At 42.2% G+C, this 27,459-nt stretch overlaps 1 protein-coding gene across 3 annotated transcripts in view; it reads left to right on the forward strand.

Moving 5' to 3' along the window:
- Positions 1-27,459, forward strand: part of adam12b (ADAM metallopeptidase domain 12b) — a 54,005-nt gene that overhangs the window by 19,943 nt on the left and 6,603 nt on the right. For all 3 annotated transcript variants that reach the window (XM_054798899.1, XM_054798901.1, XM_054798900.1), the window contains exons 4-15: positions 4,520-4,598; positions 6,750-6,826; positions 7,369-7,558; positions 8,727-8,792; positions 9,367-9,438; positions 9,589-9,758; positions 11,792-11,876; positions 12,602-12,750; positions 23,503-23,680; positions 26,063-26,152; positions 26,430-26,625; positions 26,698-26,806. In XM_054798899.1, coding sequence (XP_054654874.1) covers positions 4,520-4,598; positions 6,750-6,826; positions 7,369-7,558; positions 8,727-8,792; positions 9,367-9,438; positions 9,589-9,758; positions 11,792-11,876; positions 12,602-12,750; positions 23,503-23,680; positions 26,063-26,152; positions 26,430-26,625; positions 26,698-26,806 — 1,461 coding nt within the window. The remainder of the gene's footprint in view (positions 1-4,519; positions 4,599-6,749; positions 6,827-7,368; positions 7,559-8,726; positions 8,793-9,366; positions 9,439-9,588; positions 9,759-11,791; positions 11,877-12,601; positions 12,751-23,502; positions 23,681-26,062; positions 26,153-26,429; positions 26,626-26,697; positions 26,807-27,459) is intronic.

The following is a 27,459-nucleotide window of genomic DNA, read 5'->3' on the forward strand; positions in this document are numbered from 1 at the left end:
AGACAGTTGCTAAGCCTGATGCAGTTGACAGGTTGATGTTCCTGGCGCAAAATAACGACTTGTGTCTTCTAAAAATGTGTACCTAAAAAATACTTCTGTTCAATTGAAAGTGTTTTTGAGTTGCTGACATTTAAACATTACCTCTTAAACCGGGCACTCCTTCATATTTTGTTCTTTTGTGCTTTTGTTATCACCTGAGGATTTGAGCATAGCTAAAAGGTTTGTTATAAAAAAGATTATATTTTACTTTTTCTATATTTATTTCAAAAAGAGACTGGTCTACTTTATTTTAGCGGCTATTTTTAGATACGATTTTTTCAATGTTCATCTTGCATGAAGCTTTAAAATATAAAAAAGTTATTTTAATAAAACTACTTGACACGCATATTTGGCTTTGACTTTGTCTAAACTCACTTTGCGGAAAATATATCGGGATGTACTGTATATCGTATATCGATATTCAACTTAACTATATCGGGAAATTACTTTTGGTCCACATTGGCCAGCCCTAATAAAGCCACGTTTAAAATTGCACACATTTTGTCCCCACAGTGGTAAGTGATCATAATGCCCAAAGTGATGTCTTTTAGTCAGCAAACCCTCTCCCACACTGTCCGTCCCTCCTTTTTTCTAGATTATGCCTCCTCCTTGCTCTTTTCAGATTCTGTCTTTGCAGCTGCAAGATAATATAGACCTTTCTTACCTTTCTTTTCTGCAACGAGGGCTTCTTCTCTGGAGTTCAATGTCTTGTAGGTCCCTTGCACATAGAGGAATGAAGGAAGCTGACGTCACATGGGACACAGCAGGACCAAATAATGCCACTACGTACCCTTGAAGATGGTTGCCACAGTCGAGCGCCCGATATTGGTGGCCATTTCTCCTCTTTCTGAGCTTTTTATGATGTCCGTTTTTACATCCATGGTGATGGCTTTCCTTTTCTTTGGCGCACTGCCGCTTGGGAGACATAATGAAGTGTAAAAAGTTAACTGATACGCGATGTTGTACACTGAGCAAGCACACACCGTGTTCTTCTGCCTAGCACGAGGCACACCCTGCATTCTTTCACATCACATCACATCATTGATAAACACGAGACCAAACACCCAGACGCTGCATTCATTATATCTGGCGATTTCAACCACTGTAACCTCAGGACTGTCCTCCCCAAATATTACCAGCATGTGAGCTTTCCCACAAGGGAAAATAACATCCTGGACCAAGTCTACAGCAACATGAAAGGTGCTTTGAAGGCTGTTCCAAGACCCCACTTTGGAAAGGCTGACCACATCTCTATATTCCTTTATCCAACATACAGACAACTTCTTAAACAAGCCCCCCCTGTAAGTACAGCAGTTAAAGTGTGGAATGAAGAAACTGATCAAGTACTTCAGGACTGCTTTGACTGCACAAACTGGGATGTGTTTAAAACTGCAGCGGGGAGGGAAGATTGTACTGTTGATTTGGATGAATATGCTTCTGCTGTTACTGGCTACATTAGCACATGCATAGAGACTGTTACCACCACCAAGTATTACAGAAAATACCCTAACCAAAAACAGTGGATGAACTGTGATGTAAGGGCTAAGCTACGTGCTCGTTCGACTGCATTTGTCATGGGCACCGCTGATGACTCCAAAAAGGCCAGATATGACCTGAGGAGGTCCATACGAGAGGCCAAAAGACAGTACAGACAGAAGCTGGAGGGCTACTATTCCACCTCAGACCCTCGGCGCATGTGGGCGGGGCTCCAGCACATCACAGACTATCGACAGCGGAGTAGCGTAGCCACGTCCAGCCAAACCACACTTCCTGATGAGCTGAATGAGTTCTATGCCCGCTTTGACACTCCTGATGAGCAGAGAGGGTGGCTGGACTTGGGGAGCACACAGGACTCACCTCTCATGGTGACATCAGCTGATGTGCGCAGGGTTCTGAACAAAACAAACCCACGAAAAGCAGCAGGCCCAGACAACATCTCAGGACGTGCACTTCGGGTTTGCTCATCAGAGCTAGCTGATGTGCTTGCTGACATATTTAACCTGTCGCTTGCACAAGCATCTGTACCGACCTGCTTTAAGTCCACCACCATAGTGCCCGTACCCAAGAAGAGCAACGTGACCTGCTTGAATGACTATCGCCCTATAGCACTCACTCCTATTGTTATGAAGTGCTTTGAAAGAATAGTCATGACCCACATCAAAAAGAGCATCCCGGCGGCAACTGTGGACCCTCTACAGTTTGCATATCGCCAGAACCGGTCCACGGATGATGCAGTCAACACTGCCATCCACACAGCCCTTTCTCACCTACAGGGCCAGGACACATACGTCAGAATGCTATTTATAGACTATAGCTCTGCTTTTAATACAGTCAGCCCCCACAAACTCACAAATAAGCTCCTCACACTTGGCCTGTCACCCTCCCTCTGTAACTGGGTGTTTAACTTTCTAACAGGCAGGCCCCAGTCAGTCAGAGTCCACAATCGCACATCCAGCTCAAGAATTGTGAGCACTGGGACCCCACAGGGGTGTGTGCTGAGTCCGCTCCTCTGCACGCTCTTCACCTACGATTGCGTGGACTCCCAGAACAACACCAGCATCATTAAATTTGCGGATGACACTACAGTCATCGGCCTGATCACTGGTGGTGTTGAAACATCATACAGAAGAGAGGTGGCGGACCTCATAGCTTGGTGTCGCGATAACAATCTCCTTCTCAATACAGATAAGACTAAAGAGATGATCATCGACCCAAGAACAAGGGAAAAGGAGCCGCATAGACCCCTGTTTATTGGTGAGACTGAGGTCGAGAGGGTGAAAACCTTCAAGTTCCTTGGCACACACATCAGCGAGGACCTCACCTGGTCTCACAACACCCAACAAATTATGAAGAAGTCCCAAAGGAGACTGTACTTCCTGAGAAGGCTGAGGAAATTTGGCATGTCCACCAAAATCCTGAGTTGCTTCTACAGATGCCCCATCGAAAGTGTCCTTACCGCCTCCATCACTGTTTGGTACGGTAACTGTACAACACGTGATAGGAAGGCACTCCAGCGGGTGATCAAGACCTCACAGAACATTGTTGGGGCAGCCCTCCCCTCACTGCAAGACATTTATAAATCTAGAGTCCTACGCACAACACACAACCTCATCAAGGACAGCACACATCCACAACACTCATTATTCACACTCCTACCGTCAGGCAGACGCTACAGGAGTTTGAAGTCCAGGACCACAAGACTAGCGAACAGCTTTTACCCACAGGCCATCAGGCTTCTCAACGAAGCACTCACACACGCCGCACGCAACACACGCACACACTCATAGCACTTATTTATTTATTTATTTATTTTGTATTATTTATTTGTATTAATGTCTCTTCTGTTGTTGTTGCTTAATTTATTGGTATTTATGTTTCTTATGTTCTTATTCTTTCTTGTGTTTTCTTTCTTTTCTTGGGAGAATGGACAGAATAAGATTTTCATTGCATAGTATAACTGCTGTTTTACCATGCACATGACAATAAAACTCTTGAATCTTGAATGTCTTGAATGTCTTGAATCTTGTTGTGCTGCGCGTGGCGCGTATTCCTTCGCTGTTACTACTTCCTGAGCGAGTCTTGTTTTTACAGACCACAATTGGGTTTTTAGTGAATGTGTGGGAGCGTGTTTGCAACCACGAAATATCGTAACACAAAACGCCATATGTATGTTCATTGGTTTTAGATATTTTTGCATGTGAAATGACAAAAAAATCTCTATATACAGTTTTTTAAAGACGTTTTTTGTCCAATCATCTCCAAATTTGGTGCACTTATAGTTAGGAAGTAGCCACTTTGCAGTTTTTGGTAGCCGTTGACCTTATCCTTACTGAGCTCGCATAGGTCAAAGTTTAAAAAAACAATCACATAGCGGCAAACCCCATCAAGCCACATATCAAATTAAAGGCCTTGATGGATGTTTTCCATATATGTAATCATTTTTCCAATCTGGACTAATGTGATGACGTAAAGGCCAAAAGGCTAACGTGTAGTCATTTTGTCAATGTCATATATGACAGCACATTTGGCACATCAAGTGACATGCTACAACTAATAACGTCCACGGGTGACATCACTAGTTCTATTGTATTATGTCGCCTTGGGACATGATGAATATGAAAAGCTCATATTTTTGTCCTGCATCACGTCATGTGCACATGTGAGATCATCCCGGCTGACATCCACGTGATGCAGCTGTAATAGTTCCTGCAGCTCCTTGGCCAGCGCTCAGGGTGGGGCTCCTTATGTCCATCTGCTAGTGGCTAGAGGAGTTGAAACCCACACACACTAAATAATTACCTCTGCAGAGATTTGTGCTTATTCTCAATAGAACATGTTCTAATCATGAAGGATGGCTCATGAAGACGCAAAATGTTATCCCTTAAATCCTTACAAGCAGTCTACTTGTAAACATCCAAGAAAGCTTTTCTGCACACTTGTCAAAAAATGTTCTTCCTTTTTTTTGTGTGTCCTTTTTCAGAGGTCTCTTTGCCAGCCATTACACAGAAACACACTACCAAGAGGACGGACACGTTGTCACCGGCGCTCAGAACATGACGGTATGACAAAAAACACACACACAGCTATCAAGGGAGTGAAGTTCAAATCAGGTTTTAATGTGGTACTGGATTGTTTTTACCGCAAACTACAACATGTGTGACCTAGTGTGTGTATGTGCGTGCGTGCGTGTGTGTGTGTGTGTGTGTGTGTGTGTGTGTGTGTGTGTGTGTCAGAGCCTCTGGCACAACATTTTATCTAGTGGCCTACTTGTTGATAAGCTGAGTATTTTTTTTTCCATTCAGAATGATTTTCAGCCAATGTTTCCGTCAGGGTTTTATTATGGAATCCCCTTTAACAGCTGACCCATTGCTCGCTACAGCAGGTTATATTTTCATCCTTGCGGGTGAGTCAGAATGTGGAATTGAATGCCACAGAGGTTTGTGTGTGTACGTGTGTGTGTGTGTGTGTGTGTGTGTGTGTGTGTGTGTGTGTGTGTGTGTTCTTCAAATATCAAGTGAATTTCAGTTGTGGAAATGCTGTAACTTCACATAGATTGAATATTTTTCCAAGCTGAAACTGTCGTCATTATAAAACCTGAGCGATCTATACAGGCGGTGTATTCAACAACCTGCACACCAGGGGTGTCAAACTCGCCGCCCTGACCATATCTTGACATCAAAGTGTTAGTATGGCCCCGTGATCTTGAGTCGTGCAAGAGCTTGCTTATAGGAAGAAGCTCTTTCATTTGGTAAGCACTAGCCAACACTGGACGTGCAGTGAGCTTGTGACACAGTGAAGTGAACGTTAGACAGAACACTACCAACAGTCACGGCGCAAACACGAAAATGACAGCACAACATGGAACAGATAAATAAACACACTACTACTACTTTCATAGGGAATAATAAACAAGTATGTTAACTCTAAACACGCAACTTTTTACAAACACCTGCCTCAAGGCATGCTTGGAAGGCAGAAGCAGTACAGTATGATATATTACAGTAATCCCTCATCTATTGCGGTTATCTGGCCACGATAAGTGAATTTCCACAAAGTAGGATTCAATATTAATAAACAAACAAATATGTTTGTAGTTCGAGCATAGAAAACCTGTTTATCACTTTCTAATAGGATTTTTATTATTATTAGAGCCCTCTAGATGTGAAATAACACCCTTATAGTCACCTTTACACTCCTATTAGCCAATATAGTAGATATAATGAGAGAAAATAAGCCATTTAAGACATAAATAAGACTCGTGCTCATGTGTGCTTCAATAAATGTCTTCTGGGCATGTGGACAGGAAGTGACAACGGGGATTCAGAGTTGAGTTGCTTGAAAATGCTTAATTTAGGCCAACAATACATAACATTTGCTCACATATGCATTTTTTTTTACTAATAATAGGCTGTAGTCAACCATGAAACAGCCATCATTTATTAATTATTTGAATTTGAAGAACCGCGATAGTGTGAAGTAGCGATGTTCGACCTGCAATGGGACGATGGTTTATTTTTATATGTATGTTTTATGTGTTTTTTGGACTACTTGAAACCCTTTGTTTGTGGAATACAATGGCTCCCAGTTCAGCTGCATGCCAATTATGTTACACGTCTGCTTTGTAACATTAGTATGTATAAAGTATGTGAATGATATTTCCTTCTTTGTACTTGCATCGTTTTCCATGTTTGCAGTTGTCGTCACTCTTTTTACTAACGTAAGCATTTTGCATTGAATAATACCAAACGGCGTACAGTAATGCTGAATAACAGTTGTAACTACATGATTATCCATTTCCGCACTGTAAACACAGTTACAGTTTCGCGTGATCCACTGTGGCGACCCCCAACGGGCAAGTCGAGGGTGGAAGAAGAAGAAACACAGTTACAGAATGGAATGAAAAACTGCCTTATGTTTTATTAGCCAATGGTAATCTAATGTAGGTCACACACAGCCTGAGAGCACAGAGTTCTATTTTTGCATGTAATGTAATTAAACGCTATTGCATCAGCATCTGGCTTGGTAATGTAGAAGAAGTCCCGGCAGCACTGCTTCACTTCAGCTGTGCTGTCTAATATGCAGCAATATTATGCAGCATCTTCACCAATGACCTTTGATTTAAACACACCATTAGGCAATAAATACTTCCTCTTTTAGCCATCGTACATTTTCCTTGAATGTTCAATACATGAAGAGTGTTTGTTTTGTAGAAGAACTGCTACTATCACGGGGAGGTGCAGGCGCATCCCGACTCGGACGTCACCGTCAGCGCCTGCTCGGGCCTTCGGTAAGAGTTTGCATTCACTCCATGCCCCTTTCCTGCTATTTGCCACTTTTATATTTCCTTATGTGGCTTTGAGTCGGAAGATATCTCTCATTTCACAGCTCATTGTCTTTTTCCACAGAGGGACTAGTCGGCATGGACGCTGATTTGTGCGCTAATTGGCGTCTAATGGTGAACCGCAGTTGAAATATTCAACATTTTCAGAGTCAGCACCGTCCCACCCAGTTAAAGGGTGGCGGGTGTTTAATTTGCCATGATAGCCGTTCAACAATTGTATCGGCGCTAATGATGGAGATCATTAAAGGCGCTAATAGTCTGTTTTGAGATGCTGTGATGTCACTCGTAATTGTGGCTCAAGGCAAAAATGTCCTATTGAGTCTTATTAAAAGGGGGAGGGGAATGCAATGTATGGCGCCGGGCATAAGTCTTAGCTCTGTCGGTATGTTACCGCCCATCTGTCCATCACCCTCTGTGAAGCAGGAGGTAGCCTGTAACTAACAAACTGCCGTCATGGTTCATTGTTATTATTTGTCATCCTCACACAGAGGCTTCATCACGCTTGAGAACAAGTCATTCATCATCGAGCCGGCGTCTGGCCAAGAAACGGGCGTCCACTTCATCTACCGAGCCGAGGAGCTGCGACTGACCCAAGGAGACTGCGGGCACGGGTTCAACATGTCCTCTGTCGCGCCTGAAGACCACTTGAAGAAGCCCTTCCAGTCCTTCCGCAATAGGGTGAGGAATCTGCATATGGAAAGGTTGCACATTTGCGCACAAACAAAATTAAGTACAGTCGTCCCTCCTTTATCGCGGTTAATTGGTTCTAGGCTTGACCACGATAAGTGAGTTTCTGGGTAATAGGATTCATTATTAATAAATAGAATATTTTTGCAAGACACAAGAGACGGCCGCCGCTTTAAACATTGCATGCTACCGAGCCAACTAGTTAGCCTCCACTTTGTTTATTCTAAACTTAAGAAAGGGTTTCCGACGGAGTGGGGAAGAAGGAGAAAGTAAGAAACCAAAATCGTACCACCTCTACACAGAATGGGAGGAGAGAACGTGTTTTGTCATGTCGGACATGCCATGGCTGACTCCATGCAGTGTTAAGGTGATCTAATGTAAAGCATATGTCTCATCAGTGTAACATTACTGACGACTAGTGACAAGAATACTACATTTAACTTGTCTTTCAATATTTTTTGACTAATAATAGGCCATAGTCAACCACGAAACAGCGACCATTTATTAATTCATTCATTAATGTTTGAAAACCCATCAATATAGCGAGGGGTGACTGTGTATGCAATATAGAATATAGAAATCTAATTAGCATGTCTGCATGCGAACGCAGCCTCGTAACAGCAGCTGAAAACACCCGCTCCCAATGAGTGTGCAGACGTAGTAGACGGCTAGTGTTTACGTTTATGTTGTTGGTGTACGTCACATGCAGTTTTACTTCCTGCTTTAATTTCCTCTGCAGCCCATCTAGGCGGGAAACTTGGGCCTGAATCCATTATATACATCTGCTGTCTCAAAATGTGGTGCCGACACAGCATGACCTTGTTCATGCAAACGTCAGATTGATCATCATGCACTGACTGGGTGACAAATGGCTGTTTGGACAAAAGAGTGACAAACTGGCGCATCACGTTTTGGATGAATTCCCAGAAGGATGTTACTTTGGGCTTTTTGATCTGTGCTTGGAGTCCAAATTTTGTGGGTCCATGCAGAGAGTTTTGGCTAAACATTAGCATGGAGCAGGTGCAGCATCCATCTGTCCGTATTATCCCAAATTGTCAAACACGGAGTTAGGCAGTGTAACATAGCAGGGCAGTTTGTGTATCTGTGCATTACCTCACATGCCGTTGCCGTTTCTAACATCACTTTTGTTATACCTCAGCATAAACGGCACGCACAGAAGACGACCAAATACGTGGAGCTGATCATCGTTGCAGACAACAGAGAGGTAAAACCACCCGCCCCATTTTGATTCATCACCTGCCCCACAATGAAGAGCGCTGTCTGTGTAAGCAGAGCGGGTAGGCGGGTGGGAGTTTGTTGTAGTAAGAGTAGAGATGCAGATGTAGGTCAGTGTGCAACAAGCACCATGAGTGTGATTTGATGCCAGCGGCTTGGCAGGAAATGACTCCCCAGTGGAGAGAGCAGACAGGAAAACAGGAAAAAGCAGAGAGGATGCAACGGCGTCCCAACGGGGAGATCTACGCTGGGTTTCCTTCTGGTTCTGTTTACGTCAGCAACCTCAAACCTTTGGGATGACTTAGAGTGGAGATGGTCAGCCAGCATCAGTGGCATTTGACCTCAACTGTTTTTTCTGGCTAAATGGAGCTAAATTCCCACTGTCCATATTTATACTACACTTCCTGTAGCTATAGTTTTCCTTATGTTTCAATGGTATTATTATTATTTAAATGAAAACAACTTTCTTACATTTTGGTGATCAATTTTCCATTTCTTTTATTTATGTACAGTGGTATTAGCAGTATTCAGCAATTACACATTATATTGTTTTGTTTTTCTAGTTTCAAAAACAGGGGAAGGACTTGGAGAAGGTGAAACAAAGACTGGCAGAAATTGCCAACTATGTGGACAAGGTAAGCGTTCCATCGTCAGATCACTGAAAGATAAGTTGATACTACGCTGATAAATGTAATAAATGGTCTGTTTCCTCTCTTCCGTTGCCTTGACCACGTCACCTTAATATTCTCAAACTTTCCTCAACATGTCCTATTTTCTTTTCGCAGTTCTACCGAGCACTGAACATCCGTGTGGCCTTGGTGGGTCTGGAGGTGTGGAGCGACCATGACAAATGTCCTGTCACGCAGGATCCCTTCGCCACCCTTCACGAGTTCCTCGACTGGCGCAAATTCAAGCTGCTCCCCCACAGGCCTCACGACAATGCTCAGCTCATAAGGTTTTACTAACAAGACTTTTTATTCATTCTTAAGTAAATAGATGCATTAAAGTCATAGTAAGGAAGTGCTGAGGACTCCCTCGATAGTTTGTCATTTACTTCAGTTCTGTGTTAAATACAAAGTCAGCGGCCACGTATGAGCCTTTGTTTAGTGACGTAGACAATATTTGCATGAACACTAGCACAAAATGAGGTGGAGGTGACCTGGCTTGTCCAACAACACCACAGACAACATAAGTATTTTATGCTGTTTCCCCCAAAAACTAACAAAAATGTTCCAGCTAACAAGATGGAAAAGAAGAGGCATTATCCAGAGGATACATTAAAGTAAACCGTTTACCTTAAAGTTACTATAAGGAATAAAAATTGGGGTCTTCTTTTCTCCATAGCATTCCCTATGGATTGTAGTAGTAGCAATAACAGTAACACATGAGGCAACATAAGAGGTGTCCTGGCTGGTCCAACAACATTATTGACCTCGAAAGTAATTGATCTATCTAGCTGCTACAGAAACTCGACAAATGCGCAACTGTTAATGTGAAAAATATGCGCTAACTAATTTTATGAATGAAGCGTAGCTCATTAAAGTCACATTATGGAATAACTATTGGATTTTTTTGTTACTAAACTGCTTCTTCTGCTATTTTCAGGTGTCATTTACATCAGGCCACTTTATTAAAAATAAATTACCAGCAATAAACAAGCATTTGCGACCAGTCCAGGGTGTACCCTGCCTCTCACCCAAAGTCAGCTGGGATAGGCTCAGGCATTCCTGAGTGAGGACAAGCGGCATAGAAAATGGATGGATGGATAAACAAGCATTTGCTAACCGACAATGACAACATGGTGTCCTGGCTGGTCCAACAACATTATTGACCATTAAGATAATTGATCTGGTTTCCCCACAAACCCGACAAATGCTCTTACTGACTAGATTAAAGACACAATAAGGAAAACTATTGGATCATTTTGTGGTTGTTGTGGTTGTTGTTGTTGCTCAACTGCTCATTGTATAATTTCCAGGTGTCCTTTACATCAGGCCGCTTTGTGAAAAATAAATTACCAGCAGGAAACAAGCATTTGCATGAGAGGTGTCCTGGCTGGTCCGTCAACATTATACAGTAGACTACGTAACCATTTATTGCGTTGCTGTGAACTCGCGTACCATCCTAATAATGTCACCCTTGTTGAAGGTGAAACGACTACAAATTTTCCCTTTAAGGTTGAATACTACAATTGTCACATTGTGTTACTTTAAAACTGAACAGTAGTTTCCCATCATTGAAATGTTTTTTTATTGATTTTATGATCAGATAAGATAAGATAAGATATGCCTTTATTAGTCCCACATTGGCAAATTCCGGGTTTACAGCAGCAAAAGTACAAGAGCACACAAGAGCAGAGGAATTGCAAAAATCAAGTTAATATAAATCAAGAAGTTATAAATGCCCATCGTGGAGGACAGCTCGGCTGTCATCCTGCTCTTTCCCACCTCCTCGACCAGTTCCAGAGGACATCCCAGGACACAGCTGGCCTTCTTAATCAGTTTGTCCAGCCTCTTCCAGTCAGCTGCTATGATGCTGCTCCCCCAGCAGACCACGCCATAGAAGATGACAGAGGCCACCACAGAGTCATAGAAGGTCTTCAGGAGTGCCCCCTGACTCCGAAGGACCTCAGCCTCCTGAGCAGATAGAGTCTGCTCTGACCTTTTTCATAAAGTGCATTTGTGTTGTCAGTCTAGTCCAGCTTATGGTTCAGATGAACAGCAGGCACTTAGAAGATGTCACCATCTCAATGTTCAGTCTTTGAGGCTTATTATCACAATAAAACTGAGAATAGCACATCATTCTCCCTGTAAAATGAGTCGCAAAACCTAAAATTGGAATATTTATTTTTGCTTTAAATGGAATCTTAGGTCTTTAGCATCCAACAAATACAAACTGTCATGTCACATAGAGAGAAACTGATGCAATCCTCCAAGCAATAGTCTTGTATTCTTGCTTATCTAACGTTCTTGTGTTCTTTCTTTGTAGTGGGGTTTACTTCCAGGGCACCACCATCGGCATGGCGCCCATCATGAGCATGTGCACGGCCGAGCAGTCTGGGGGCATCGTCATGGTGAGGGTGAAGTCTTTCCTCTTCTCCCTCCTCTTGCTCTATCGCATTCCATTTATGCAAAAAAGGTGTTGTGTCATTGCCGCAAGGGCGTTTGTGAACATGAAATACCTTTCTACGCACGGACACGACAATGTATGACTTAATATGTAGTTGGTAAAGGCCCGGGGCTGCCAGTGCTCACGCGGCTTTGTAATGACCTTCTGAGTGTTGCGGTCATTCAATCTCAAGGTGTTTTACTACAAAAACACATTTACATTTTTATGACTTGTGATAAATTGTTGGTGCCGGCCAGCCAGCCAGCGCTCAGTCCAATCAAAAAGTATTTTCCCCACAAGCCGGTGCGCCCTCGTCACTGTGCTGTGGCTGAAATATGACGCCTTGTAAAAAACAATTAGCTGCCAGCGTGATCCGGCTGTCCTGATCACAAAGTGGATATCAGCCCGATGCCATTAGGCACCAGCCCAGATGCAGCCCCCCTGTTAATAGATATGTCTTCTTCTGGCCGGGGCTTCTCCACATGTTTGCCGTCCCCATTACTTACTCATGGCAGATGGCTGCGATGAAGATTAAAAGGCTGGCGAAGCAATCAGTGGGCAATCACAAGAGACAACAGCTCTGAAACCGCACAAAGAAAAATCATATCACCTGACTGGATTCTCATGCCTTCTCAGTTAGCGCGTTGAAAATTGGCTTTCTCACGTCCGTCCTGTGCTGTCTTTTTGCAGGATCACTCCGAGAACCCGCTGGGTGCCGCCGTGACGCTGGCCCACGAGCTCGGACACAATTTCGGAATGAATCACGACACACCGGAGCGCGGCTGTGGCTGCAGGATGACGGTGGACCGGGGAGGCTGCATCATGACGCCCTCCACAGGGTAAGATCTATACTGTATATATATATACAGTATGTGGGCTCCAAATGTGGACTGTTACAGCGTACTGCTGTATTGTTGCTGCAAAGGCCCAATTGGAACTACAGTCGTCGCTCGCTACATTGCAGTTGGAACATGGCTTTCTCACTCTATTGCGGTTTTTCAAATTGATAAATGACCACTGTCTTGTGGCTGAATACGGCCTATTATTAGTCAAAACATATACATACTTGATATAAGCAAATTGTACGTATTCTTGGCCTAAATTAAGCATTTTCAATCGTAAAAATGGCTAAATGAACAAAAATACAAATATAAGGCGTTTAGAAGACATTATATATACTGTGGTCTAATATCTGTGACGTTGTGTGTGCCTTTAAGAGGCAGGGCCTGGGAACTGACATGTGTGACGTCAGCTAGCTACTGTAAAGTTGTGCCCTGTTTCGCAGCGCCCGCACCGGGGCTTGGACACAGGACCTTCGTAATGGGAGGCGAGAGCGCTGACCACACGGCCAAAAGTCCGCACTGTCGACCGCTTGTTCAGCACAGCTCTTAAGGCAGAGGGAGTGAGGTTTACCAATGTACACTTGCACAGCCTCACAGGCTGGCATCCGTTACACTAGCATGGTTAGCAGTGTAGAAAGTGCCAGTGTCTGGCATGAGTTGTGGCTGACAGCAGCTCCTATGTCAATCTTCACTGCACCATGGCAATAGTATTCTACTACACTTGCCAGTAGGTGTCAGGAACCTTGTTTATGTCTAAAAACGTCTAAAATGTCTTATTTTGTATTATTATGTCAACTATACTAGGTAACACAAGTGTTAAAGTACTATAGGAGTGTTATTTCTTGTCTAGAGGGCTCTAATAATGCATTATGCTATGCTCTAACTACAAAAATATATATTCCATTGATAAATAAAGAATCCTACTTTGAGGAAATTCACTTGTCGTGGTCGGGTCTGGAACCAATAAACCGCAATGAACAAGGAACGGCTCTACTATGTTTATTATTGCTATTTAGTGTATTTCCTTGCATTTTTGGGTGCCTTAAATTGCATAAAAACTCACCAAAGTTTGCAAGCATGTCAGACCTGGTGAAAAATGTGGTATTTTAAAGGTTCTGAACTCAAACCCCCAAAACTCCCTCAATTGTGACCCCTATAATTAAAAAATAATATAATAAGCCTGCCACTAGTTTCACCTGTCGTCACTAAATATGCTGTCCTGTCATGACAGGACGCACAAAAACCCATGTTCGCTAGCAAACAGGAAGTTGGCCATATTGGTCTGGACCAGCCATTTTGGGCCAACATCAGGGGTCATAGTTTGACGAACTCCTCCTGGGGACTTTGACCAAATGATCTCAAATCAAAATCACAGACACTAGACAGATGGACGATGACAAGGTACGAAGCATTTTAGCCTACACCTAGCCTAGGATGTGGGCGGGGCATAGCAACAAACTTTGGTTGATAACTCTGTTCCACAAGGTTAAATCTTGATGATAATTGTTGTGTGTGAAGACGATGACACCCTGAAGCTATGCACAGGTCACTGACAAAAAAGATTTGCTTCCTCGCGTGAACCCCGTGTTATGTAGGGGGGCGAGGGCCTGTTCAACACCGCCCGCGGCTTTCATTTTTAGCTGACATTCAAAACAAGCTGGCCAAGTTTTCTTCTTCTTTGAACTTCTGCTTGACTTTGTCTAAAGCGTTACACTCAAACAGATGAATGAAGCCCAACTAGGTCCACACCGTGGTTGGATCATTATCATTTGTACTGCAGCTGATGCTGTACATGCTCATAATTGCTCTTGTGGCTTGTGAGGCAGGCCGCACACACAATTTATAAACACAAATACACACACACACACACACACACTGTGGCCCGAGCATCTGCTCCAGCATTCCGCCCACGTCGCCTGGGCCGCCGAGATAACAATGCGGCTGCAAGCGATGGACTGTTAGTAAACAGCAAAGCCGATAAGGCGAGTCCACAGCGCAATGGCGGATTTGACTCCGCTGGCTCCGATGTCAGTCATCTGCTTTGTCTGATGGAACTTTTGCTTGGGCGCCATTCCGATGCTCTACGAAAACAAATAGGAGGTCGAACATTAATTGCAAGTGCAGCATCTCACAAAGTGAGTGCGCGCCTCACATTTTGAGCAATTTTTGTAATGTCTTCTCAGGGGACAATGTTATAGAATATAGTTAGTTATACGGTGGTGGGAAAAAGTGTTTGCCCCCTTCCTGATTTCTTTTGTATTTGCATGTTTGTCACACTTAAATGTTTCAGACCATCAAACAAATGTAAATATTAGTCAATGGCAACGTAACTCAACACAAAATGCAGTTTTTAAATGAAACTTTTTATTAAAAATTGAAACCTACATGGCCCCAAGACAAATTGTTTGAGCAGGCAACTCGTGCATCTGCACTGCAACATTTGTATCCGAGAAGATTGTATGCTGAGCAGTGTTGACATTACAGTAATTTATTCACTTCTGTATTTCATGTGATCTTTTTGATGCATAAAAAAGTGATAAGTAATGTATCAATGTGGTAATATAAATGTCAGGGTTCAGGATTTAAGAGGAAAATTGAAATATTAGGAAGATTAAAAAAAAACAGAAAAAAAGAGCAAAGAGCGACGTTCATGCTAATAATATGCTTTTTCAGCTCTATTCCAAAGCTGAGATGCATTTTTTTTCTTGAAATTTTAACTTCTTAGCATATCTTTACATCCTTCCATTTTTCAGTAGGTGGAAAAAGTGTAGACACCCTTGCACTAGTGTCATGTTGAACATTAGGGGAAATGATGGTATGATCTAAACAAGTCTGCACGAGTCACAGTGCTGGTGAATTATTAAAAACAAAAAAAAAACACACCACAACGCTGCTTTGGAGGTACTTCATGGAGACTTGACGAGAATGGCTTGTTTATTCATGGCGCCTTCCGACAGCAAGGCAGTTTAATATTCCTCTCATGAAGCCTAAAAGATGGGCTTAATTTACCCAAAATGAGTGGAACTCAAGTTAATTAAAAGGCATAAAAGTAATGAATGTTGCTGTCTGGTCTTCATCTCTCATGTTTAGTGCATATTATTAACTAACTAACAACTTTGTAGTTACATTCAGAGCGAAAAGGGAGAGTTTTCACATTTACCTCAACCGCAAAGAGGAAGGGGAGTTAATTGGAAGCGGGCGATAATTGGACAGAGGCTTTTATTTCTGAAAAATTTGAAAAGTCATTCTGAACAACTTCATTTCTCACCATTAATAATCGTTTTGAGTGTATGAGAAAGTGGAAAGGAAAACAGAGCTCTCTTTGACCACATGGTCATTTATTAACAAGTATATCGCACAACACGGCAGCAACAGAACCAATGTTGTATTGGCAGTAGATTTGTAGATGTATTTATTTAAGAAAGACAGGGACAGTGCATATTGTTCTAATTTCCATCTGTCGTTCCTGAGGGCAGGTTGATGTTAAATACCTTACTGTATTTAACACCAACCTCTATTTAACATTTGACATAACAGAAGAGAAGAAAGAACACAACTACAAAAACAGTAGGAGTGTCACGAGACAAGACCATGCATGAGACAAGACGACATTTTAACATAACTTTTAAGAAAAGTACAATGAAAAAATATATGACAATATACCGCAATCTACTCACATCTACTACGTTACACTCTTCTGTACTCTGTGTGTATACTCGTGGCCCCGCCTCCACCCACCGAGACGACGAGACTGTATGACTGACAAAAGGGCTCACCCTTGTTCTATTTAACAAAAGCGAGAAGGTGCTGAAGCCAATGCACAGAGTGAACCCCTCTTCCTGCCTGTTTGGAGGCGAGAGACAAGGAAAACAGACACGCACGCACATGGCAATCTATTGAGGCCGGCAAAATGATCATGTTCGTTTTCATTTATTGCATGATTAATGACTTTATTTATTATCATCCCAGGCCTGGTGCACACGAGACATTTTTTTTGTCCCGTTTTTGTCTTGTCACGTTTTAATCTTGCGAGATCTTGTGACGCCCCTAAAAAAACAGTAATCAGACAAACAATTGGCATAAAATGGTGTGGACTGACAAAATCACGAGTTTGGGGAGACATAAAGTGCTAAAATGTTTAGGTGCTAAAGTACTAGAGTGCTAAAGTGCTAGATGCTACAGTAGCCAAACCTGCTGGTGTGATTGCATGTTTCCAGATACTTCTTCCAATTCTAATAAATGGAATAGCGCTGATGAGATGCATGCAAATGGCATTTTAAAGTGTATACAGAGGTAGATAAAGCTGAGCGCTCATGTTACTTCAAATGCAGCTACTGCCATCTTGTGGAGTTAATTAAAAACACTACATCGGGAGACTGCCTACAGCCGCATGCTGTTAATGCCGCTGTTTTTATTTTCTAATGTAGACTTAGTGGTGTTAATTGAAGCATTTACAGACTTCCCATTCTTAGTTCTAAAACTTACACCAACAATTCCAGCAACAAAAGTGATTTCCATCCAGCGTTGTCCATGTAAAGCTGTTTAAACACAGCGTGACAAAGCATTGGAGCTTGTTGGGTCATATTTTTGGAGGTCCTCTCACTCGCTAGACTTGCTAATGAGGCAGAGGGCGGTCTGCATCCAAATGATGTGATTATCAGTGACGCTGCCAGCTGCAATCAGGACCAGAATGCGGAGAGATCCACAGAGAGGTGCTTTTAGGCAGCCAGACACAGAGCAGACCAGCTGAATGCGGAGGCGAGGCTTGTATTTATCTGTGTGCAAGTGGAAAGAAAGGAAACGAGTAGAGCAAGGTGAGCGTGACAGGCCTCCATGATAGAGATGACGGGAACAGAACGATGTCTTGCAGTACTTTTGTATGACAGCAGCTATCTATGGAACCATTTTCTCATAATTCTATTCTTTTTATCCATGTTTTTAATCACCAAAAGGCCCCCCGACCGATGTTGTAGCCTAATATTTGCTTAAAGGTCACACACGTCTCCCCATGTTAGCCGGGACTTCATATTTGTCACAGTGGAGGTAGCAGCTCTTCTGAAAGTTCCTCCACAGAAAAAACACTTTCACTCTCGTCCCTTCTGAATTTGCCGTCAGTGAGCACTCACTCATTTTGTGTCTCCTAAAATATGCATTTCACTTTCTTGTCTATTTGTGTGTTTAGTGTCGAGGTTTAAAAGTTGAGGGAACTGTCAGTGTGATCACGGAGAAACTGTTGACTCGCTTGCTTTGCAAGCAAGACGACTTTTTCTAAAGCAGCGGTACCAAATGGGGTACCGGCACTTATGAAAAGTTCCAGAAAGGCGATTTTACACCCTAAATACCTTCAGAATTTGGCTGGAATGTAAGTTATACGAGGCCCTGCTAGAGCCCAGACCTAAATCCAGTTGCAAATCTACAAGAGATGCCCTTGCTATCTAACAGATTTGAAGCACTTCTGCAAGGAAGTTCTAAGAAAAAGACAGAACTGAGGCATAATATGCTTCAACAAAGTTTTATATTTTTTTAGATTTCTCCTACAGTGTGTGCAGCTGTTTTTTAAATGTAATTATTTTATTCTTAGTTTTTATTTTATTGATTTATTTATTGTCTTTTGACTTGTCACCAAAATTGGGCGCCCCATGGAGTCAATCGTGTGTTTTATTGATTTGGATTTTTTTTTTTTGTTTACGCCGCTTTGCATTCCTGACGCAACGGTCCCATTGGTCCAAGGTTGGGAGTAACACTGGACATCTCCAAAGGCTGGGTATGGGGGCTCTGGCCGGGAATAGAACCAGCGCCGTGTGCACAAAAGTGTACCATTCCACTGTGCTTCAACCATCTCATTGTGCTTTCTATTGCTTTTATTTATTTTGGGGATGTTTAACAGATTTTTTAAATTTTATTTTGCAGGTTATATGTCACCTAATAATAAAAATACATTTTCTAATTCATCTTTAATCATTTAAATGATCAAGTATGGTTCTTTTGTATTGGAAAAGCTATTTTTTATGTGTTCTAGCATCAATGGTTTGTAGCTTGTTCCCTCCTGCTGTGAAATACCACAAAGAGCATAAGAGCTTTTTTCCAATGCCATTATTGGACCATGTGCAAGAAGAGTTGTAAACAAATGGCAGAGAGGTGGTGAATTGTGATTTCTCTTTCCACTTGATAGGCATTTGAAAGCAGCCCTCACGTCTTGATCAATAAAGGAGGAGAGCACAATGGAATGGAAAGCAGCCCCCTCCTCCCTTCCCCGCCTCTAAAGCACACGATATTATCTTGAACAGTGTGTTTATTTTCACTAAGAAATGGGCTGGCTAATTAAAATGTGCCTAATTGTTGTGCGCACAACGGCATTAGTTCCGCTTGGGCGAACTACACCAGGAGGAGATGCTGCAGGGCTTGAAGCCAATATCATCCAAGGAAGTCTACACTTGTTCAGCTTCAGCTCATATTCTCTAAACCTGGTGGCCTCTGCTGTCGTAATAAACACCTTCAAGTGTGGCTCCACTCCAAAACGGATACATCTGAGTCCATGCTGGAGTGCATTTTTGAACAAGAGTCTACTTCTAGAGCAGTGCTACCAGTGCTGTGGTTTCTGCTACTGTAACGTTGGCATTTGGTTCACCTGTTGACTGCTGGAACAGAAAAACTGACCAATGACTGAATAGTCCAGCCGTGTCAGAAAACATTAGCATTTGCAGCTGTGGCTGAAGGCAACCTCCTGATGTCATTTTCTATTAACGCTGCAAGGCGGCAGTCGTTGCATTTGATATCATGTGTGGTCAACCGCCAACAGTTTTATCTATCTCTGCATGCGCTTTAAAATGTTGCTACTCAGCTCCTACGTGTGGAAAGAAGTATTAATGCTGACTGAGGCCCTGTCCACTCGGGAACGCTCCTGAGATTTTATGTATTTTTTTTGACACTGTGCCGGTTTACAAAATACAGTAGTACCTTGCATAACGTAAACCTCCTTTTACGTAAATTCCACTGAACTTAAAGAATTTATGTAAATTGTTCGCATCGTATTACGTAAGGAATTCCATATAACGTAAAGCGTCAAGTCCGTGCAAGCAACAGAGAGACTAACAGAGTACACTTGGTGACGCCTTCTGACGCTTCACGCTCTCATTGGCTGATTATCGGGGCACCGCCTACGCTCTCATTTCATTGGCTGACTAATCCAGCGCGTCAGTGTGTTTATGAGAGACATGCTGCTCCCTTCCTCATCGTAGTCGCCCTTAAACTAGTTTGCACGTATTGAAATCTCTTCTTATTTTGTTTACTTTTCTTTGTGTTAAAATGGCCGCAGTCATGGGCCCTAAACCAAGTGGAAGTGAGAAGAAAAAAAGGGAAAAGTTGTCGATTGAAACAAAGCAGGAAATGATCCAGAAGCATGACGGTGGTATGAAATGAAGTGATGTTGCTAGACTATACGGCCGTTCCTCATCGACCATTATACCTTATTTACCTTATTTTATATTGGAATGTTACTCTACTATGTTTATGCTGTTTTCTTATATTTTCCCACCATATTTGGTGGACTTTGAATATTTTGAAGGCCCAAAGGTGTGAGTTTGGGAAGATCTTGGAACGGATTAGGCTATTTACATGTATTTTACGCTTCGTATAACATAAAATCCCAGGTTCTTGGAACGGATTATTTACGTTGTAGAGGTGTCTACTGTAGTTGCATCCAGATCCAGAACGGATCACCAAGTGGAAAGGATGTTATACACAAGGTACACCTACGTGTGGCACTGTGAACAGACACGCAGACGGAACCACGGGACACACCAAACCATAGAAGAAGAAAGAACGCACGCGCGTAAGTTTGTCTTCTTGTGCTTCCAAGGGTCATCTAGACTTACGAGGAGTGGAATTACGTCTGCAAGTCATGATGGAGTTTATGTCAGGAGAACGTCGACAGGGGCGAGTCGTGCCGGTCGAAATATTCAGATATTACGTTGCCTTGTCATCAAAGCTCACCAGTATATGGAGCTCAAGAAAAAACTGCATTTCACCTTTGTAATAAATCTGTAATTTAGGTGAAATGCTCCTAAAAATGACGTGTTTTCTTTAATAATACGAGTTTATTCTTGTAAAATTGGCACTTCTGTTCTTTATTCGAATATGACTCATATTTTGACTTTATTCTCGTAAAATTACAGCTGTTTTTTCCATTTCCATTTTTCATTTCCGTTTTTTCCAACTGTTTCATTTCAGCTTTCCTCTTGTAAATTTTCTTCTCGCATTTTTAACTTTATAGCTTTAAAAAAAAAAAGTATTTTTTTTCTTTATTTCAACATTGTTACTGAAATGAGTTTATTCTCATATTTTTTCAATGCTGACTGAGGCCCTGTCCACTCGGGAACGCTCCTGAGATTTTATGTATTTTTTTTGACACTGTGCCGGTTTACAAAATACAGTAGTACCTTGCATAACGTAAACCTCCTTTTACGTAAATTCCACTGAACTTAAAGAATTTATGTAAATTGTTCGCATCGTATTACGTAAGGAATTCCATATAACGTAAAGCGTCAAGTCCGTGCAAGCAACAGAGAGACTAACAGAGTACACTTGGTGACGCCTTCTGACGCTTCACGCTCTCATTGGCTGATTATCGGGGCACCGCCTACGCTCTCATTTCATTGGCTGACTAATCCAGCGCGTCGGTGTGTTTATGAGAGACATGCTGCTCCCTTCCTCATCGTAGTCGCCCTTAAACTAGTTTGCACGTATTGAAATCTCTTCTTATTTTGTTTACTTTTCTTTGTGTTAAAATGGCCGCAGTCATGGGCCCTAAACCAAGTGGAAGTGAGAAGAAAAAAAGGGAAAAGTTGTCGATTGAAACAAAGCAGGAAATGATCCAGAAGCATGACGGTGGTATGAAATGAAGTGATGTTGCTAGACTATACGGCCGTTCCTCATCGACCATTATACCTTATTTACCTTATTTTATATTGGAATGTTACTCTACTATGTTTATGCTGTTTTCTTATATTTTCCCACCATATTTGGTGGACTTTGAATATTTTGAAGGCCCAAAGGTGTGAGTTTGGGAAGATCTTGGAACGGATTAGGCTATTTACATGTATTTTACGCTTCGTATAACATAAAATCCCAGGTTCTTGGAACGGATTATTTACGTTGTAGAGGTGTCTACTGTAGTTGCATCCAGATCCAGAACGGATCACCAAGTGGAAAGGATGTTATACACAAGGTACACCTACGTGTGGCACTGTGAACAGACACGCAGACGGAACCACGGGACACACCAAACCATAGAAGAAGAAAGAACGCACGCGCGTAAGTTTGTCTTCTTGTGCTTCCAAGGGTCATCTAGACTTACGAGGAGTGGAATTACGTCTGCAAGTCATGATGGAGTTTATGTCAGGAGAACGTCGACAGGGGCGAGTCGTGCCGGTCGAAATATTCAGATATTACGTTGCCTTGTCATCAAAGCTCACCAGTATATGGAGCTCAAGAAAAAACTGCATTTCACCTTTGTAATAAATCTGTAATTTAGGTGAAATGCTCCTAAAAATGACGTGTTTTCTTTAATAATACGAGTTTATTCTTGTAAAATTGGCACTTCTGTTCTTTATTCGAATATGACTCATATTTTGACTTTATTCTCGTAAAATTACAGCTGTTTTTTCCATTTCCATTTTTCATTTCCGTTTTTTCCAACTGTTTCATTTCAGCTTTCCTCTTGTAAATTTTCTTCTCGCATTTTTAACTTTATAGCTTTAAAAAAAAAAAGTATTTTTTTTCTTTATTTCAACATTGTTACTGAAATGAGTTTATTCTCATATTTTTTCAAATTAGAAATCGATTTTTTTCCTCGTAATATTTTTTCTTTACTCTGGTAAAATTTCTGCTGTTGATTTTATATTTCAACTTGTTTTCTCCTGATATTTTGACTTTATTCTCATGTTATACATTTTCCCCCAATCTAAGTTTCCAAAAATTGCAACTTTATTTATTGTTTTTGACTTAAAAAAAAAATCTTTAATATTTCAACGTCATGCTGCTAATATGACATTTTTCCTCATACTATTACCTAAAAAACAATACTTTTTGAGAAATTATGTCTTTTTTTTCCTTGCTAGATTACAACTCTTTTATTGTCTGGCTTTTAACTCGGCGTGAGTCGTGTGGTCCTCTGTGTCTTTTATTCTATTTTTACTTTTAATTATGTATTAAAATTATTTATTTTTTTATTAATTTAATTTAATTCATTTATTTATTTATTTATTTTTACCTACTTCTTATTGATTTATTGCTTTTATTGTTTTTACTTCTTGTTTTAAATATTTTACTGTTGTACGTTTCTTTGTTTTTATTTGATCTTTTGGTTTTTACTGTAGTCATTTTTACTTTTAATTATTATTTCTGCTTTTACTAGTCTGTAAACAAAGTGTTTTACAACACTTTGGAAACTGTTTATAAAACGTGATATATAAGTAAAGTGGATTGGATTGGATTAATATTGTGACTTTTGATTGATTTTTCCATTTTTGCTGCTGTTGTTTTTTTTTTATTATTTCCTTGTGAAATTGCATTTTTAGACTGTGCAGCGGGTCGATAAAATCACAGCCGCAGGCTAAAAATGGCCCCGGGCCGTACTTTGGACACCCCTGGTTTGAAGTGTGCTGTATTGATCATGCAGTAGAAGAAGTAGTGGAATCCTGCGCGGAGTTGTCTTTGCTTTCTGATAACGATTTGGGTTTGTCGTTGTAGGTATCCGTTCCCGACGGTGTTCAGCACGTGCAGCAAGAAGGACCTTGCAGCCAGCCTGGAGAAAGGGGTGGGCATGTGTCTCTACAACATGCCCGAGGTCAAGGTGCTCTACGGGGGCCAGAAGTGCGGCAACGGATACGTGGAGGAAGGGGAGGAGTGCGACTGTGGGGAACCCGAGGTAAGGAGAGCGCTTTGTCATTTATTTTGATCCAGCTTTTGCACAGGATCCTATTTCTCCAGATTGTGCAGGCTTACCTGTGAGAATGTGGCGCAAACTTCAAGTGAAAGTTAACCTTCACGCTGACTAAAAGCGTTAAAAATCCTCAAAAAGGCACACCCAGCCATCCAAGCTTTCTTTTAGAAGTATTTTATTTCCATCACACTTCTCTCGGTCCACCTTTGGTGCTCAGTCGGTGGTTTGACAGGCCATCGCAGTGATGTCATTCCCCAGTCTCACACCCATTCATCAAGCTGCTCTCCAGTGTGTGAGGAAAAAAGGAAAAAAGAAAAAGTTTGTTCAGGTTGAGGCTGAAATAAACTTTCCTCTGCTTTTTGTGGCACGCCGCCTTTACACGCACGGCGGCACCACCAGGGGGAGTGGCTCACGGCAGGGCGACGTGTTGAGTCAGTGAGTGATCGTCATCCAGTTCTCCATTGAAGTGTTTTGGCCTACGAGTTTATTTCTGCTGCGTTCACAGTGAAATATGATGACTCGTGATTTTAAGGTGTGATGATGTGAAATCAAAGCTTGACTGCTGGAATCAAAGCGGTAATGCTTCAAATGGCCGAAATACACAAAATACTGTAAGTATTCCATGTTGTCATGAATGTAGTTCTTACTACATGGCCACAGCATGGAAAGAAAACCATAAAACCTGGTTGGAGGTTTTTGGAGGTCTTTTAATTGTGGGCTTTGTAGACGGCATCAGTGTATCCCATTACGTGCACTACTGAGCTGTCACTTTTTATCTGTTTTTATATCTTTAAAACGCACAGAAAAGATCCTCATAAGGTTTGTGGATGATGGGCACACTTTTTTTAAAAGTGCAGTTTTCCTTTAACTCTTGTGTGTATGTTGTGCTTTTTCTTGAGCTTTTGTGCTTCTTATTCCGAACAAAGAAGCAGCTTCAACCCGGGATGCTATGGGAAGAAATAAGTGTTGTCACTTGCTATAAAATGTAAAGTTTGTTGTTTAATAACTTCTTCTGGTTAACTTCTTATTACTCTTTAATGGCCTTTGCCATTCACCATTAAAGTTAAGATCAGAGTGCTGCATGTCTTGTTACGAGTAGCACAAGTTTTATTTACGCCTTAAATAGCTTATTTTCTCTGATTATATATACTATATTGGGTAATGTGAATGTAACGGTAACTATAGGGGTGTTATTTCATGTCTAGAGGGCTCTAATAATATTAAAATAGAATGTAAACAGGTTTTCTATGCCATAACATGAACATAAATATTCCATTCATAAAGAAGTAGTCCTCCTTCATTGAAGTTCACTTCTCACGGTCGGGCCTGGAACCGATGGACCGCGACAAACGAGGGATTGCTGTATTTCTATCCCATTCTCCTTTTTATGGAAAAATTAGTTTGGCCGTCTTCATTTCCTCCCGCCGCCACCTGCTTGTTTGATGTGCGGGTGCACTTGGACCAGAAGATGAAAGCAGTCTTTTGTGTCCTCCGTAAGCAAAAGGCTTCTGTCAGGTCCAAGAGATAAACAACCTTCACTTGTCCGACTTCAACACATCTCTCGTTACCTTCGAGAGCCGCCCAAACAAGCACACAGAGACCACTGAACCCAGCGACACTAATTCTTTGCGTGACGGTGCAGTACGTGACTTGCTTGGAGATGTAAAAAGATGATGTGTTTTGGCATCTAATAAAAGATAAAAACAGCCCCAGGGGTTTTTTACAGCATTACCCCCCATCTCTGCTTCTCCTTGGGGGGGTGGCGGGCGGGTAGCAGGCTGGTTTTGTCACTGTGGAGGATCTTTACCCAAAGAAAAGTCTTGCTCCCGCCCCTGGCCACCGTCAACCACGTCAGGTTATGTCACATCAGACGTAAAGATCTCATTAGAGACGCTGCTGCAGCCAATTTAGGACTTCCTTCGCGCTGTCCCACTTTGTTCGACGGTCCTTGAACGCACCATCTAACTTTCTCCACCGCTGCACAGTTACACCACTACTGTATACTGTATTTTTCCCAGGTTTTTTCCCAAATGCTGGTACTATGTAGGAATGCATCAAGGTAAGGTTTGATGGTTTGATGGTTTGAAGTTAATTCATGCTAGCACATGCCAGTGTGTCATCACACACATCAAACAGCGACGTCATAATCTTCTCTCTGAAGAACAAACTCTGCGCTCGTACTGATGGATATTGGCTCTGTATTCATTTTGTGCTTTTAATTTGATGTCGTTCCTGTCTGAGTTTTACACACTTGCCAATTTGGCACATCTGTGCTCATAAGCATTAGGATGTCGTTTCAAAAGTCACTTTTGCATGATATAATAACAACAATAAGCATGTGGTCTGCTATATTTCTGCTTCCCTCAGGAATGTTTGAATCCGTGCTGCAACGCCACCACATGCACGCTGAAAGGAGACGCCGTGTGCGCCCATGGGCAGTGCTGTGAAGACTGCCAGGTGAAACTTTTATACTTTCACGTAAACATGCAAGATTAGAACCGGTGGCTAATTTCCCTCTTTAGTCCCTGAGAGCATGTTGATGAACATTTGATGTCAGAGAAGAGAAGAAAGACTAAATAAAAGTGACATGAAGTGCTCGAATGCTAAAGTGTTTAGGTGTTAAAGTACTTGAGTGCTAAAGTGCCTCAGTGCTAGAGTGCAAAAGTGCTAGGTGCTTATAGTTGGTTTTCTCCTGTCCGGTCTGACGTCCTGGAATCTTGTTTTACGTGTGCAGCTCAAACCGGCGGGGACCGTGTGTCGGGAGTCGGGCAACTCCTGCGACCTTCCCGAGTTCTGCACGGGCGCCGACCCTCACTGCCCGGCCAACGTCTACCTCCACGACGGCCACGCCTGCCACGACGTGGAGGGCTACTGCTACAACGGCATCTGTCAGACGCACGAGCAGCAGTGCATCACGCTGTGGGGAGCAGGTAATGCTTGACTCTCGTCTCGGCTGGAATGTGACTCATGTTTTGACGTACTGAACCACTCTCCGCGTGCAGGAGCCAAGCCGGCGCCGGGGATCTGCTTCGAGCGAGTCAACTCGGCGGGGGATCCTTACGGGAATTGCGGGAAGGATTCCAAAGGCTCTTTTGCCAAATGCGATGCAAGGTGGGACGCCGCTGCCGCTGCATTGCTCTGCTTGATAGGACAGTGGAAATTACTGAGCAGAACAATTATGACTATAAGCTCAAAGGGTGTCATTCGCAATCATTCTCAAACAATAACTGAAAAGTAACGCCAAACAGACGACAGTTCATTTAGTCTACTGAAGTATTCGTGCATGTTTTCAAGCTGTTCACGATGGTTCAGTCCTGTTCCGCACTCTTCATGCGTTTTGTGCCTTAAAGACGCCAAAGCCAGTGCAGATGAGGTCCACGTATGCAAAGCCACCTGAACAAAACCAACATAGCTACAGTATGTGTTTCAGGCGGCAACAGGGATGTGCTGGTCCATGCTGAAGTATCGACGCTTCCCACACCAGCTCTTCACGCTCGAAAATCGAGACTCAAATCAAAATATTGACACTTTTGATACTTACACTATTCATTTGAGGCAATGTGTGTCTGAAACGATGAGCGATGGCAAACAGAGACACGCGTGAATCGTGAATAAAGTTTGCATTCTCAGAGTGGTTTTTAATAATCGCTAATTTTAATAGTGTTATTATTTGACTTATTTTACCATTTTCACATATTTCATATGATGTAGTCTTCTGTTTTTTCTGTTGTGTATTAGCTTGGCTATATTGTAAATCCCCTCGT

Source organism: Dunckerocampus dactyliophorus, chromosome 14 (genome assembly GCF_027744805.1).
Source record: "Dunckerocampus dactyliophorus isolate RoL2022-P2 chromosome 14, RoL_Ddac_1.1, whole genome shotgun sequence".
Classification (NCBI taxonomy): domain Eukaryota; kingdom Metazoa; phylum Chordata; class Actinopteri; order Syngnathiformes; family Syngnathidae; genus Dunckerocampus; species Dunckerocampus dactyliophorus.